At 49.5% G+C, this 16,824-nt stretch overlaps 1 protein-coding gene across 1 annotated transcript; it reads left to right on the top strand.

Moving 5' to 3' along the window:
- Positions 1–1,691: 1,691 nt before the first annotated feature.
- On the top strand, positions 1,692–10,952 carry CLDN11 (claudin 11). Its single transcript, XM_035557316.1, has 3 exons — positions 1,692–1,917; positions 4,418–4,582; positions 10,720–10,952. The coding sequence occupies exons 1-3, from the start codon at positions 1,692–1,694 to the stop codon at positions 10,950–10,952; spliced, it is 624 nt and encodes a 207-aa protein (XP_035413209.1).
- The last annotated feature ends 5,872 nt before the right edge of the window (positions 10,953–16,824 follow it).

Here is a 16,824-nt window from a genome sequence, read left to right as displayed (position 1 = left end):
AATCGTGCCTTCCAAGAAGTGGAACAATACTAGTTTCACTCGAGAGATGACGTTTATCTCCTGAATAACAAATGAGCAAATGTATTTTGAGGGAAAGATTAAATCCACCTAGAACCAACCCCTAGAAAATGTGGAGATGGCACTCGGACATAAATAACAGCAGTAAGCATCAAGGAAGTCAATAGCAAGACAGCAGGCAGCGTGGCTTCACAAAAATACGGTTAACCAGGCATAGAAAATGAAATGACAAGGAGTGTAGGCAATGATATAATGCAAAAGCAACCATTAAATTTGTGTTTATTATAAAAGCTCCTCTTCAAAGGTGGTTTTCAGCCCTGTGGTACTGTTTAGGCAGTAACTACAGTGTTCAGATGAGGCTGTGATAAAACAAAGCTGTGGCCTTGTGTTCCTGAATTGTGATGCTCAGGAATGTGAAAAATAAGGCTCTGCATGGTCTTGTTCGTGGTTTTTACTTTGTTTGCTATGGAACAGGAAAAATACTGTTGGATTGAGAGCAGGATATGTTTAATTCACGATTTACTAATCCTGGAGTGTGGCTTCCAATATTTCTGTTTCATTAACAGCCACAGGAATGAATCAAAGTCACTGTTCTGTATTTTTCATCTGATTTTTCCCCTGCCCGATGCAGTGCTGGAGGCACTCCGCTAGTGGTCTCCCCAGGCACGTTTTTTTTCCGTGTAAATCCAAGCCCTCTGCAAAATCAGAAGCTGTGGTGGACGCACACTGATGAAATTTCGTTAGGGATGTGTTGGCGTCCAGTATCATAAATGTGTTTGCAAAAATACGAGTGAAAACGGGAAAATAGCATGACTGCCTGTTTCTGCAGATACAGAATTGTCTGTGAACTTTTCCTTCTGACATTTGGAAAGGGGCTGTTCTTCGTTTCATGAAATAGGCTAAAAGTTACACCCATAATGAGTCTGAGTAAAAAACAACTTATTCTAAATGTTAGCATTTAAAAATGGAAGTAAGGTGCTGCCGAAAGCAAACTTAAGACTCTGAGAGTGTTAATTAAGACTTTTGGAACCTCAGGCACGAGAGAACGCAGAGATGGGTCTTTTATGTTTTGCAGTTACTGAAAACATCAGAAAAGAAACAGGACCGATTATGTGCATTTACTGCAGGAGTGCTGATGGCTTTGGGGAGACGATCAGTTCCATCTCTCGGGTAACTCTGTCCACCACGTTTCTTGCCTTATTTTTCCATGAAGAGACAGAAGTGTGATTGTTTGTCCTCAGCTCAAAAACACTGCTTCGATTTTTATCTCGAGCCTGAATTTTCAGCAGCCAGGCTGCTTGCACGTGAAGAAAGTAGCCTGTTTTGTCGTCTGAGCACTGGCGGAGGCAATTCTGCATCCCCTGTCCGCATCCTCCTCCTCCTCCAGCTCCCTGCGATGAGCTGGCAGAAGTTGGGGCTCCCCCCTTGCTCCTCCCATGCGCTGTGGGGCTGGAGGCAGCTCTGACCCCTCCCAGGGAGGGAGCTGGGCAGAGGCAGCCCGATGTGTGTGCTCGGGGACCTCTTCCCACCAAAGCCCAGTCCCTCCCGCTCCCAGCTGGCGGCAGGTCCCAGCAGCACGCATCCTGCCCTGCCCCTCACAGCTCCGCAGCCGGCTCTGCCAAAGCTTTGCCTCTGCTCTCGGGTCCAGCTCGTGAGACCAGGGCGTCGTCGACATGGTGGCCACCTGCCTGCACCTGGCTGGATTTGTCTGCAGTTTCATAGGGTGGATCGGGGTGGTGGTGGCAACCGCCACCAACGACTGGGTGGTGACGTGCGGCTACACCATTACCACCTGCAGGAAAATGGACGAGCTGGGGTCCAAGGGGCTGTGGGCAGACTGCGTCATGGCGACAGGCCTCTATCACTGCAAGCCCCTCGTGGACATCCTCATCCTGCCAGGTACGTGTCCCCATCCGTGCCCTCGTCCCTCCTGCCCCGAGGCGCTGCTCCGTGCGGTCCTGCCTTGGAGTGAAATGCTGGCGAAGCTCCTTCTACTTCACCAGCCCAGAAGATGGTCCATTAAGTATGCTAAGGAATTTGAGTGATAGCCCTTAACATGATACCCATTAAGTTCTACCTGGTTTTAATCGTGCCTAGGTATGACGTGTTATCTCTGGCTATTCAAATCCACTTAATGCTATCAATCATTGCCCTTAATAAACAGTTGCTGTTCCTTTCACATCTCATCTCCAAGTTGTATCACAAAACATATATAGTATATTGAGATCTAAGAGAGTATTTTGAGTTTCGCTTTGAGATGATGATGAACTGTTACAAATGTTAAGGATCTATTCCTTGAAATGATTTTGAGTATAATGAATCTTTTGGCATCTATTATTAATGCTGCTATGGCTTTTAATCTTCTGAAAGATTGTCATTGGTCTTGACGGTCTTGTCCTTTGGGTATGTTCTAACACAAGACAGAGCTTTTAGACAGTAAAGAGATATAACTACACTTAATTTGTCATGATACTTTCTAATCATATAGTAATTTTCATCTAGTTTACTGCAAAGCAAACATTAAGCAAGGTGTTTCATCAGTGTTAGTACATCTTTTGAGCTAGCTAAACCCATCTTTGTGTGATCCTGTCCTTGTAAGTTCAGTTAATTATTTTACCTAATGATTTTATCTATTTAAATTACTGTTAACTCTGTGGTGTTTCTTTGTTCTGCTACATTTTAGATTACACCTCACCAAGAATTTCAGAGGTGCCCCTTCCAAAGCTGACAAGGCAGAAATAACCATTCCTTGTAGCTTGCATTCATTTTTCCTTATTTATTTGTTTAAACTGTTGTGGAAATAATTTCACAGCTGTTAGAAAGATTATTTCTGAAATACTCTCTGATACAATGCCTAGTCAGTATTACACAGTGTTCAGCAATTTTGAATCTCTCAGACCAGCTCCTATTCTTCCTTTCTGTGCATGTATACTTATATTTTAGTAGATTTACTTTCCTTATAGCTACTATTGTTCAGCATGATACAGCACAGAATAGAGAGAAAAAGCTTGCCCAGAAGAAACAGTATTGAATGAAATTTAAAAAATAAGTAAATAAGTCTTTCATCAACAGAAAGCAACGTTTCTTTTCAGCAGAAACAGATCACAAAGCAAGATTCTTCTGCTTGTAACTCATCTGAGACCCATAGCTGTCCAAGAGAGAAATTCATCCTTGCTCTGCCTGCTCGCTGAATTGTATTTAGAGTCTTTCATTGACTAAGCCAAGTCCTTAAACTGGTGTGTTTGTGTGCATGTTTGATTGAGATTGATTACACAGAAACCACACTGGGCATTGCCATCTTCTTTGTTTTCTCATTTTCTGCCCTTAACCCCTCAGAGAACCTCTTTTGTTCAGTTTCCTGCTGAAAAATCAATGAAATGTTTGTTATACCTGGGCTTTGCCTTTTCAGGAAGAGTGAAATCCTCATTGCTGCTCTCTTATCCATATGTTGGTGGGATTTGCTTGAGGCCCTCATTTGCTGCTATTCTTTGAGGCATCACAAAATACCGTGTCTGCGTGTGGCAGCTTCATCTTGTTAACAGGATGGGAAAGAGAGCCAGCATTGTCACTCTGTGGGGGCTGTCCCGAGAGCTATACGTACTCAGAACTCAGTATGTTCTGACACAGTCCCTTACAGACCAGTAGAAATAGCCTGCCCTGAACAGCCCCTGTTGTCCCTCACGGCCTTGTGCTGTCTGCTGCTGCTGCAGGGGACAGGAAGGGCGCAGTGGTGACTGATGGAAGGCCAGGGAAACCCGTGATGTCCAGAGGGGCCCAGATGAATAGCTTGGCTTTGGCTGTGAGAGCTCAAATAACTCTACAAAGTGCAGTTATTTCTCTTCCTCTGTCTGTGCTGGTGGTCAGCTGGACTCCTGGTGCGTGACCCTGCTTGCTGTCCCTCCTTTTCCCCGGTCCTCAGCATCCCCTGGTGGCAGTATCTGACAGACCTGCGTGTTTCAGTGCTGGGTCTTCAGCTCTGCAGCCCTCCTCTGCCTGACTGCAAACCTCATCTGGTGGTAGAAAGCTGGTCTCCGAGTCTTTAAATTCTAGTTGTTTAATCAAGGCTGAAGAGATTCAGGAAAACTCCTTCCTCCCTGTTTCCTTTGCTGTCCCTTCCCCTATTCCCCAGCTCCATGATGTCTCCACATCTTGCTGGGAAGGCTTTGTGTTTTCCGGGCAGTGCTCCTTACGCCATGGAAAATTTTGAGCATGAACACCCTGTTCATGCACTAACCACGGTACTGTGCTCTCACTGTCAATATTTATTCACACAATGGCTTGAACCTGTCTCCAATGCTCCATGCACGTGTTCTGAGCTCATCAGGCAGGAACCTTCACCCAAAGTTTTCTTCCTTTTGAGCAGAATAATCAAAATCCCATTTCCTTGCCTCACCAACAGGGTACGTCCAAGCGTGTCGAGCACTGATGATCGCCGCCTCCGTCCTGGGCCTTCCTGCTATCTTCCTGCTGATAACGGTCTTGCCCTGCATCCGCATGGGCCACGAGCCCGGAGCCGCCAAGTACCGCCGCTCCCAGCTGGGAGGAATCCTCATCATCCTCCTGGGTAAGGCGCGCGTGGTGCTGCGTGGTGCCACCTCCAAGCCTCCAAGCGGGCCGGGTTAGGCCGGGCTGGGCCTCAAGTGCTCCGACCCAAGGCATGAGCAAGGGGAGCACCGGGCAAAGTTAGCTGAGCCTTGTGGGAGGAGAAGCCCACGAGTCAGGGGGTGCTTTTCTGTGGGGACATCATAGGGGAGAGCACGGAGGTGTCCCCCTGCCTCCTGCCAGCCTTGCCCCCGACCTCCGAGTTCCCCAGGGAATTTCTTCCCGTCCTCGGGGCCCGTGGAGGACATTGTTTGGAGCAGCTCAGACTGTGGAGCTCATTGTCCTCCACGCAACACCTGCATGTTCTTGAGGCCTCATCATCTCAGCAACAGGCTGCGGTGCCTTGTTTTTACCCATTTGTTTGGCAGAGGAGGAGGGGAGAGGGAAAGTGGCCTCTTTGTGCGGCTCTGCCGCTCGCTGGCAGCCAGCGCTGACATCATCCTCGTCTTTTCTTCTTCTTCTCCTTATTTTTTTCAAGTGGGCACCACATATAGCTGCCATGAAAGAGGTATTTGGTGCTGCAGCTTGGGGAGCTGCTGCCTGCATGTACCCGGCTGGGGAAGAGCCCATGAGGCAGGCAGTGGTGGGAAGCATTTAGGACGAGTCAGTATGTCTGAAACATAAGGGAAAGCACAGTGAGAGTGAAACCAATGTGCCATTTCACTTGCCACAGTTGGAAATCCTACCACCAGCTCGACAGGGCCTGTTCAGGACATCCCGGTCAGGAGCAGCCATGCAGGAGAGCTGTGGGAACATGGCCCTGATCGTTGGCCTGAAACGTTGAGTCACAGATTTGGTCTTGGCAGAGAAATAAAGTGTTTTTTCTTGTTGTGGATGAAATTTTAGAGATGGAGGAGTCTGCTCTGCCTGATATCTTAGTCCTGGGAAGTGGGGGAGTGCCAGCAGAGCCGCATTTTGTAGCAGACAACTGTGAATTTTTGGTTTCGGTCAAGGAGAACTGTGCTGTAGATCAGCCCCATTTAGCATGGCTGCAGATGTGGAGCTGAGAGCATTGCCCCAAAATCTGCTTTGCTGAAGGGCAGCAACAGGGTTACAGCAGAAGGGCAACAGGTTTACAGGACCAGCAGATGTGGCAAACAAATTGCTGTGCCAATATTGAGTTATACAGGAACAAGTGGTGGTGGACCAGGGGTTTTGGGATCTGGTGTGCCACCTCCTGCCCTGCTCCTGCTGTGGTGTAATGCCGGTGGGGAGAACAGATGTAAGAGCATGAAGGAGAGGAGCCGCAGTGCCCCACAAGCTGGAGGAGCAGAAGTGAGGCCACCAGCACGCCAGGCTCAGCCGCACGGCTCCTCTCCGCCTCAGAACGGGCTTTCCCACTAAGCAGATCCTGTGAGAATGGCAAGTGGGTATTTACAGAGACCCTGGCAGACAGATACCCTTTGAGTCAGGTTTGGTCTTCTCACTGTTTTCACCTCTGTGAGTTGTGGAGCATCTGCAGCAGAAGGGATTTGCTCACTCCACTGATGTCCTGCATGAGCTGGGCAGAGGCACCACACCACCCTAACTGCACCACCCAAAGGTGTTTTAGTCACAGTTACAATAATGCTCTTTTTGTCAGATTACAGATAAAGAATTAATGTGTTCCTTTTGCTCTTAAACTTTTCAAAAAATATAACCAGCCCAAATCCATATTTATTTTTACAAACACTTTTATTTTTTTTCCAGTCTGATTAGCAAGACAGTGTCTTTGGAAGGAGAGTAATGTACCAAGCTCGGGGGACTTTGACATTATTTAAGCTGATTAATGATCTGTTGTTTGAAAAACGAGGTGTTACCATTCCAGAGCATTTAATAAGTATGAGTATCAGGCCTCAAAACGCATAATACTGACTTAAAAGTCACTATTTCCTAGACTGTTCTTATTTATCGTCTGGCCACTGAACCCTCACTTGTGGTTTTCAGTGTTTGCTCTCTAACCTGAAGGGCTCCATCCTTCTCCTCGAAGTCAAACCCAGCTCCCAGAGGTCTGGCTAAAAGAAATCAAATCCAAAAACACTCACAAACATAGCAGATGTATTGAGAGTGGGGATGTGATCGTGGAAGTTGGCCCCATGGTAAAACACCGCTTGTTGCTCAGGGAGGGGATGGCAGTTTATCACTGTAACCATTAAAAAGGAAAGAAGGGGTTGAAACACAGTGTGGAACCAAAAAAAAAAAAAAAGTTGAAAACTCGCCAGGAAAACAATGGGCTCAGATATTCCATTGATTTTTCTGTCCACTGATAATAGCAGGCTGCAGAGTGCAACATGTGTGCACACCCTGCTATCCTGCCTGCTGATGTATTTATGTCTTTGCTTGATCCTATCTGATCAAGAGAATTGATTTATTGCTGAAAACAACCATCAGCAGTGGTTTGCTCTGAGCTGGTATGAAAACATTTCATATGCTAGTGTTGATGGAAAAACCCGGGCCCATCCTGTGTTGTTGATACTAATTCAGGGGACCCCTTGCTGGTACCCAAGTGGTGATTTTCCTAGGGGAAGTGAGGGACCTGAGAGACTGAAAACCAGATGGAAAATATGTGAGTTATTGGGAATTACCACAACAAAGTGACCATATTAACTATTGTGTACTAAATAAATGATATTAATAGTTTTTTTTTTTTTTTTCTGGAAATGGCTTTCTCTCAGAGAACTCTACCCCAGGAAAGCCAAGGTTTGAAAGTGTTTTTTTTTTCTTTTTTTTTTTTTTGTCTTATGGGAAGCTTAAAAGACCTTTGTGAACCACATTATTCCCCCTAGAAGAAATCACAGAATCATAGAACCACTTAGGCTGGAAAAGGCCTTCAAGATCATCAAGTCCTACCAATAAATTGCTTTATACTGAAACACTCAAACTGTGACTTGAGCCTCAAAACATACTGCGTTCCCAGGTGGGCAGGTGGCTCAGGTAGAAGCGAAAGCTGGCATCAGAGCAAATACGTAGACCTGCATGTGGTCCACTGAACAACTGCTGTGCTGTGCACAGGGCTTTGCACTTTTGGAGGCCAGACCGTGAACTCCAACACTCTCAGTGGATACCGTGCTGTTCTGTGATGTTATTTAGCTGGAATGACTTCATGAGATTTATTTGTACAACCACAGATATCAAGATAAAAAGACTGCCTTTAAAAGAGAAACAAAAAGTCGCATATCCATTATTTCATTCTGCAAGACCAACTGCTTTGAAAAAGAAATCTTGACTTTGAGTTGGCAACTCAGGATAATTAAATTCAGCCATGAAAGAGAAGCATTCTTTCTTCTGCAGATAACTTGTAACTTACTGTCAGGGAATTTGGCAGGGACTCACAGTCCCTTGAGCTGGGGCTGTAGTGCTCTATCCTCCCCACCTCCTGTCCATGTGTGCTTCCACCGGCTAATTAAACCATGCCTATAATGCCCAATATTAAGAGATTCAGCTCAATGGATTGAGCAAGAGCATTGCCAAAAAGGACTCAGGCCTGCTGATGGCCCCGTGGGCTGATGGCGATGGGTGACCCCAGTAGGTAGAGGCTTTCATGAGGCTCGAGCTCCAAAAAGCAGGCGAGCTTTCCAGTATGCATGTGCCCCAACACAAGCCTCTTTTTCCAGCTAACCTAGCTGGCCTAATAAGAAGCATTTCTTCTGTTTGCAGGCCTTCTCTTATTTTCTGCTGGACTGTGTTGACAACAACAGCTGTGCTATCTGTACTCTTTTAGGGAGAGGCAGAGGCTCTCAGCATTAGCACAAAAGAGAAGTAGCAACAGCTCCTACTCAAACAGCTTCTCCTTGTAGGGAGCCTATCATAAAATGCACTGAAACATGCCCTACAATGTCTTTTACAGTTCTTTTGGGTTCCTTGGCAAAACAGCTTTTCTTCAGTTTTTCTCTGTGATGCTAGTCCGAAATTTGTGCCCAGCACCTGAATGAAATATCGCAGTTCCAGACCATCCTTTTCACACCTCGGAGGAGGATTTACCGTGCCCAATCCACGCGGAGCAATGAAACCCAGCACTGTCTCAGGGCAATCCTCCTCCTGGCAACTGGGATCACTGGCAACTGACAGCAGCTGGTAGCCTCCAGAGGCAGAGAGGCCAAACCCACCCCTGCAGAGCCCTTGGCTGGTGTTTCAGCTTCCTAGTATTGTCAGCATTAAAATAACGTGCTTTCACATGTGGCTGATCCATATGCACAAGAGCTGCTATTGTCCGAGTGTCCCTGAGAGCTCTTCTCAGCCCAGCGCAAGTGTTTTCTTCGGTCCCGTCTCGGGGGGAGGGCTGCAAAAGATAAGGCTCTTATATTCTATGGACGTAAATATATATATATATTTACTGCTGACAGAAAAAGAAAAGATGATTGTGTCATTTTGGACAACAAAGGCACTTTTTGTCTGGAGCCCATCAGAATGCTTTGCAGATTCTCATCTGATACATTTTTGTTTTAAAGCACTGGAGGCTCACAAGCTGGGAGCAGGACTGGTCCCCACGCAGAATAGCTCTTCTCCCCTCCCTGCCTTCTCCAAAAATTCCTCCCAAAGCCACAGGGTCCTTGCTTTGAGAAGGCCCAAAATTATTGCTGGCTTTATTAGCATCCTCCAATGTTCTCCTCTTTTCCATAAGAAAATATTTTTTGTCATAATAACTGCAGCCACTGGGGATGGGTTTTCTGCTATACCGGCCAGGAGCTATGGTTTGTTCTCTGCTCTAACTAAACAATTTTATTTTTTCTCTCACCCCTTTTTTTTCCCCTCTTGCAACCTTAACTTTTTGACACCGCCCCCAGCTATCTTTTAACGCGGTGAGTGGAAATCTGTACCGCTGCCACAGTCCTGTTATTGTTTTGCTCTGATTCTCTGATAGCCACAAGGATGGAGTCCTGCACAGCTTGTCCCGGAGGCAAGTAAATATTGACGGATTAATTCTTGTCAGATGTACCGGCCATAAAGGAGTATTGTTTTAAGACCTGCTCCTGTGAGCTGGTTAACACAGCCGCTCCTGTTGCACGCGGGGGCTTTGCAGGATGGAGGAAGGACCCTCGGTGAGGGTGAGGAGCGGTGTGACACGAGCAGGATGCAGGGCATGTATTTTCTCTATGCTCTGAGCACACCACGCACGGAAAGCGCTGTGCTCTCCAGCCTGGCTGCCTGCAAAGTCCTGAATTCGAACACTTCACTGTCCGGAGGGCATCTACCTCACACGCCACCTGCCCAGCAGCCTTCCTGCTTCTCATGGAAAAATCTGAGCAAAACCTGAAGTCCTCAGTCATTTTTTAACCTGCTTTGTAGACTGTGGGTTGAATACCATGTTCCCCCTGGATAAGGCCCCATTTCTATTCATTTCAACAGGTTTCTGGGAAGCCTTGCTGGGTTTGTCAGACCACTTGACAAGAGAAATTCTCCATAGGGAAGAGGAATTTGCTTTCCAGATTTTTCTGCCTGTATTTTGTGAACCCTGCTCTGTCTTGCTAAGCACTGGGATATTTCGTAAATGTTTGTGGCCATTCAGTTAGAACAACTGCAGTGATGCTGATTGACATGGGCTGAAGCTGTAGCACATGAGTTCACGCAGAATTAGTGATTTAGAGGAGTTAACTCTGAGACCCACATTTTCCTCTCTTATCAGTGTGTTTGGCTTTTTGTGGTCCTAAATCTGCGGCTCTCCAGAGCATCCCCTTCAGGGCTGACTTTCACTCCTCACCCTGTTCCCTTGTTCTAGGGGAGAAATCCATTTCCCGTGTAAGGTACCAGGTTGTGTCAAGCAGCAGTGGTTTTTCTTGTTTGTTGGTGTCGGGGAGAGACTGCTGTTCCCTCTCGACCTCTGCCCAGCTCAGGCCTTCCCACGCTGCCTCCTGCTCTGGGAGCACCCAAACCAAGAGCGATGCTGAGTCCCGCCGTGGGGACTGCGCAGGCCCAGGGACAGGCTTCCTCTCTGTGCTCTGGGGCCAAAACGAGCTGCAGGAGGTTAAAGCCAAGCTGCACACAGTTATCAGAGCAACAGCTGCATATTGTGGGTCTGTCTCGGGACGTCAGGGGCCGACGGATGCTTTCTGGGCGCCCCTGGTGTGCCCGCAGTCAGTGTGGGTCCGGGCCTGCAGTGACTCTCCCCTCCTGTCTCCCCAGCCATGTGCGGCGTCGTTGCCACCATCTGGTTCCCCGTCTGCGCCCACCGCGAGACCACCATCATGAGCTTCGGCTACTCGCTGTACACGGGCTGGATCGGCTCTGCCCTCTGCCTCTTCGGTGGCTGCGTCATCGTCTGCTGCTCGGGGGACGCCCAGACCTTCGGCGAAAACCGCTTCTACTACGCCTCGGGCTCCAGCTCCCCGACCCACGCTAAGAGCGCCCACGTGTGAAGGTCCCCGGCACCTCCACGGCCGCCGCCGGGCGCGTTGGCTGCTGGCACTGCATGCACTGCACTCGCTTCTCCTGGCAGGCGCCGCTGCCAGGCCCCCGGGGGAAGACCTTAGAAAAGCAGCCCCACTGCCCGGTGGTTCCAAGTGTTCCCGTCCCCACCTGCGTTGTCCCAACCCTTCTCTAGAAAGGACGCCCCGGCCAGCCCAACCCCTCCCTCCTGCCTGTTTCATCCTCACCACCTGCCCCATCTTCCTGCAGCCGGGATGGCTCGGATGGTTCGGGGCCTTCGGGTGGGGTTTAGGGGTTTTATTTTACTGCCTAGCTCACCTGGTTATAGGAGAGTTTAAAGCAACAAAACAGACACGAGAGAGACACTTCTCTGCTGTTGAGAGGCCTCCAGCAGCTCTTTGCTTTCCCCTGTTCAAGGTCACTGCTATTTGGCAAGGTTCGGGTGGGAGGGCAGGGAGGAAGGCTGCAACCCTCCAACCAGGCAAATGTTTCTCTTTCGGAAGAGTAGGGAAGTTTTTCTGCCTTTCTCTGTAAATACTTTTGTACGGATTTGATCATTTTAGTAACAGTATTTCCTGCACTCCCCCGGTCATCAGTATGAAGGAAGCAGAACCCAAAGTCCTAACCACACGGTAAATAACAGTGCCTCTGTACATAGTTTCAAATGACTTTGAGGGCTCTAATCTCTGCATTCTCATGGTGGTTTTTTTTTTTCCTTCTCTTTTTTCTTTCCTTTGTACAGATCAGTTACTAAAAAGGTATTTTTACATTTTTAAAAAATCTTTGCTTTTCTCCCACAAGTTTATGTTCTGTCTTGCATCATTAAAGTAGCACGTTTTTAACTCAACATAATGCACCTGTTACAGCACAATTCTGGTGAGTACTGATGATGCCTTTGTACTTTAAGTGAAATACTGTACAATAAATAACAGAGTATCTGCAAAAGCTGCCTTCTCTTTTTCCTTCCTTCCTGTGTGTTTCCATAGCTGGCTTTTCCATGACAAAGATTTCCCAATGATTTTGAAGTGTTTTTTTTTTAAACAATTCAGAACAAGAGATTTGGCCATGGAGCTCAGTGTGCCTCTTGTTTTGGGGGAACATTTAAAACCCGAGTAACCTCCTGTATGGTTCTTTCAATGTTCCTGACAGTGGCTTGCACCAGGGTAGGGGTTCATGGTACTCCCTACATCTGGGAGAGTTAGAAACCCACTGGGACAGTGGAAGTACAGCCCCAGCACTGCCTGGGCGTGCTGAAGTACACAAGGCATCATGCTCTGAGCTAAAATAAGAGTCTGATCTGTGGTCGTCAGTCTCTTTGATTAAAACTATAAGATGGAGATCTAGCTCTGTCCTTACTAGAGGCTGTAGCAATTTAATTACGTTGATACCGAATCCCATCTGTTCCCAGGGACGTTATCTCAGTTCAAATAACTGGTGTGAGCTGGGCTTCAGGCCCAGGGAAAGAGCAATGGCCAGGGGCTGCTGCGTGGAGCAGGAGAGGAGGAGAGCTCCGACCTAGCGCTTTGGGGTGGTGGGGAAGAATTTGAAAACAAGGCTGCAGGTCAAGTTGTGGTGGATTGGGGTCTGTCTGCTCATCTTGGTCTGCTTCTGTTGGACAATCCCACCACTTCCAAGGATGCTGTAGCTCCACGCCTCACCGTGCCAGCTGCGAAGCCAGGACGGGAGCATTTAAAAGGAGAGGAGGAGGAGGACAGCCATGGAAGCATCTGCCTTTGAGCCTGGGCAGCCTTGAGCACGGCTTCTCCTGCCCGCAGTGCCCTGCAGCACACACAATGTGTGTGCCAGCCGTGGGACACTTGTGGCCATTACATCAGGGGCAGGGCACAGTCGGTTGTTGTGCGCGCCGCGGGGACGCCGTCAGTGCTGCCATTGATGTGCGGGTGCCGCGGGCCGGGGCAGCGCGGGGACGTGCCAGCTTGTGCAGGCGGCGGGGATTGTGGATTGTGCGCCCGTTAACCCCGGGGCTGGCGGCGAGGGAGCCCTCGGAGCAGGAACCCGCTGCGACACTGCCCTACAAATGGAGGGGAAAGCTCAGAAAATCCTGTCAGTGCAGCAGGAGGAGGGAAGATGGCCTGAGTGGTGTCAGAGGGCTTGTTTTCCAGCACGGTGTTGGTGCTGCGATGAAGCTGTGCTGGTGCAGGACCCTAAGGGGAGTGAGCCCTTCCAGGCATCACTTGTTTGTTGTTTTTTTTTTGCTATGTTTTGGGCTGCAACTTGGCACCTTTAGGCATGCAGGGCTGGGGATGCACTGCTGCGCAGGAGGGACTCAGTGGGGCTGGAAGTGGCACTCATCTCCCTGCCCTCCCCGTGCTCTGCCCAGGGTCACTGGGTACCCGCGGCTGACCCCAGATCCAGTCCCTGAAAGGCTCAAGGCAAGCTGCTCGGAGGAAGGAAGATGCTTTATTTCAGGGAGGGGAGGGAAAAAAAGCAAAGCAAAACAATCCCAGAGCAGCCGCAGCAAAGATGTAAATCTGCAACCCGCAGTGTGCGGAGAGAGGAGGTGCCAAATGTGGGACTGGATCGGTGTTGGCGTGGCAGAGGGGAGATTTTGGAGTAAGCACAAAGAACACTAAACTCCTCAGGTTTTTTAAAGGATCACAGCTGGGATACCTGCTTCCACCCTTCTGAAATACCCCGCTGCCCTGGGGTCTCTCCAGATCACAAGTGGGACTGGGCTGGGCTGGCTGCAGCACGGCTGTCTCCCCATGGCTTTGGATCTTGTTGCACCCAAGACCCCAAATCGAGTCAGATATAACCCGAATTTGGAGACCTGCTCCGTGCCATTCCCTGTGGTCACTCTGGCTCGGGGCTGGAGCTCCCCGACCTCCCAGTGGAGCCCTCCCTGGGTCAGCACCCACCGCCTCCACCAGGGCTGGGGCGAGTCCCCATCACTGTCTGGGAAGCACCGTCCCCAAATATCAGGACGGAGCCCACGGGGGATGCTGCGCACCCAGGGGTGAGGTGGCCGTGCCCCTGGGGCCATGCAGGGGTGGCAGTGGTGCCGTGATGTCCTGGGGTCCCCAGGTGAAGGCGAGTGCTGGCGGCACCACGAGCAGTTGGGATAATGCCGGTGCTCCCGGGGCGAAGGAGCCCCGTGGGGCTTCGCGCTGCTGTAGTCAACCTGTGGTCATTGGCTCTCAGTTTTTTTCTTTTTTGTGTTTTTTTTTCTTTTTTTTTTTTATTGTGTAAACGAATAACCATTATTTTCTTTCACAACAGTGCAAGTAAATACCAAAGTCAGCCCGTTGAAGTGGATTTTCTACAAAGGAAATTTTGAAGCATTTAAGGCAAGATTTGTTCACCTATAATTTCAATTTAGCATTGAAAATATATTGGACCCTCAGATACTGATCAGCTTAACAAAATTTATAAGGGAAAATTCCTTTTTTTTTTTTTTTTGATTTAGTCTTTCATTTAAAAGATTTACATTACTACGGAAGTTGATACTAAGATACATTTGTCTCTGACTTCCTTTAAAAATCCATTAGTTCCTCTTTGTTTGTTTGTTTTAATGTAAAGGCACACAATAAAGCTTTATGCATTTATTAAAATATACAGATTTTGGTAAATTTAGATTTTTTTCTTAGTATCTCGATAATATATATATATATATATAATATGTATATTTGTCAACAACACAATCATCTGAAAATAAAAATCACTCCATAACATATCTGCATATTTTTTTCTTTCTCATGACACACTACAAGACCCCATTGTACAGTGCACCAATGGGCTGTTGGAAACCACAAAAATAAATAAATAAATAAAAAATAACAAACTCCTTTAACAAATACACCTATTTTATACCAGAACTGCGGAGAACTGTTACACCAGAAAGTACCATCTGCAAGAAAGCAAGATCTACACCAGAAAGACCGAACAAAAACGAGAGGAGTGAGGACCATTTACAAGCCGGATCCGTGATGCCCGAGCGGGCTCGGGGCGTGATTCCTCTGCGGCGCGGAGGCTGCTGGCGTGCTGGGCCGCGGCGTGAGAAGGTCTCTGGTGGGACCGAGGGCTGACCAGCCGGTGTGGGAGGCGTGAGGTATTTCTGCTCCACCTGCCCCAGGCCCCAAGCAGGGCGGCCGGGTGCTGAGCGGGGCCGTGGCGGTGCTGGCGCTGCTCTGCCCGTGCTTTCCTACTGCCTATACACCCCCTGGGTGCCCACCCGCACCTCGGGCACCACACGTCCTTTCCTGGTGGTCCTGGGGATGCGGTGCAGCCGTCCTGCCCAGCTTCCCAGGGAGGGATGGGGACACAGAAAGGGTGGGGAAGGGTAAAGGGCTGCAGAAGGACTCCAGCAGCCCCTCTCAACGCGTTGATCCAATGGAGAGGTGCCTACAGACACCAGGAGCAAGGATCAGGCCCTCGCCAAATGATACCCGGGGAGACACGACGACAGACACTGGTACTGGAAACTGCTCTGTAGCAGGAGATTAAGGCTGCACAAGGAACAAGAGGCTTCGACTCGACAGGGTACTTGGGCACGTGTTTGTGGGCCGGCAGATGCCTAAATGCCGTGGGGAAGCAGGATGAGGACAACCACCCCATGGTTTGGTAGGAGAGCTGGTAGGAAATTAGCATCAGTCGTCCTCTCAGCAGAGATAAAGCCAGACCTGTGAGGGGCTCTCCCCCTTGGGCATCTCTAAGGCATCCTTGAGGAGAGCAGCGGAGCACAAGCGACCTTTGTGAGGGCTCAGCACCGACAGGGACTGAGCACGGGGCAGTTTCCCAAGAGGGTTAGCAGCACTTACGTGCATCACGACAGCTTTTGGGTGGGAGCCGCTTGGGGTTTCTGCTTGTAGAAGCCTGGCAGGGGCGGGCAGCGGGAGGGGATGCCAGAGCAATGCTTACAGGTCCTTTACCAAATCCTTGCTCCCATCCTGAAGCCCTCCCTTGGTTACAAACTTCAGAAGTGGAGGTTGTCCCTCACTGGGAAAGGGGCTATCGCTGGCAGCCACCTGGGACAGGAGCTGCAGGTGGGAAACTTACATCCACAGCCAGAGCCTCTCCTGGCAGCGCTGCAGGGGGACAGGAGCAGGATGGGGCCATGCTGTGGCTGTACCGGAGGGTTTAATGTGAGAAATGTCCATCTGCTGAGCGCCTCTGCCCCGCGGGCCACTGCCTCCTTCTGTTTTGTGGGGCAGGAGCAGCCGTGGGGCATGGACGTGCCCTGAAGCCCGGGGCCAGAACGAGCGCTGAGAGGTGCCCAGCACTGTTAGGGAAGGGAATGACGGGTCGGTCATTTTGTGAAAGACACCAAGCGGTGGGCACAGCGTCCAGCCTCGGTGACACGGCCTGTGGAGCTCAACGACCGCTTGCACAAGGTGGGCTAAGGCAGGAGCGGGTCACAGCCCGCGGTGCGGCCAGAAATAGGACCAAGCTCAGACATGGGATGTTGGGCCCTGCTGGGATTTCAAGATTTGTTGGAGGCTGTCTAGAGAGGAGCAAGATATGGATTAAATTTGAATCCCAGTATTTGGGACCTTTGGGTTTGGGGTCTGGGGATGGACACAGGGGCAGCCCTGCTGCAAGCACTGAGCGCCTTAGCTCCAGCACGGGCCATGTGGTGGGGGAGACATCTCGCTCCAAGCTACCCCTTGGGAGAGGCTTGTCCGTCTCTGCTTCCCACCTGCCTGCCCCTCTAGCTAAGCTATCACTGCTGAGCGGTTCAAGGAAAAAAAGGAAAACCACACGTGCGAAGAAAGTGCCAAATACGCAAGAGCGGCATCGCACCGCTGCGGCCGTAGGGTGAGTGTTCCCCGGGAAAACCCCATCTCGTCCCCCCATGCGGCTCCTTCCACCCCTCAGAGCCCTCTGGGTTTGGCACATCTCCCC

The sequence above is a fragment of the Cygnus atratus genome, chromosome 9 (assembly GCF_013377495.2).
Source record: "Cygnus atratus isolate AKBS03 ecotype Queensland, Australia chromosome 9, CAtr_DNAZoo_HiC_assembly, whole genome shotgun sequence".
Taxonomy (NCBI): Eukaryota; Metazoa; Chordata; class Aves; order Anseriformes; family Anatidae; genus Cygnus; species Cygnus atratus.
Note: the sequence above shows the minus strand (reverse complement) of the source record. Positions and strands in the feature narration are given on the sequence as shown.

Excerpts from the sequence above, each read along its gene's own strand:
- CLDN11 (XM_035557316.1), top strand. The coding sequence starts at position 1,692 with ATGGTGGCCACCTGCCTGCACCTGGCTGGATTTGTCTGCAGTTTCATA. Across the intron at positions 1,918-4,417 it reads GGACATCCTCATCCTGCCAG|GGTACGTCCAAGCGTGTCGA; the intron begins GTACGTGTCCCC and ends CCTCACCAACAG. Across the intron at positions 4,583-10,719 it reads AATCCTCATCATCCTCCTGG|CCATGTGCGGCGTCGTTGCC; the intron begins GTAAGGCGCGCG and ends CTGTCTCCCCAG.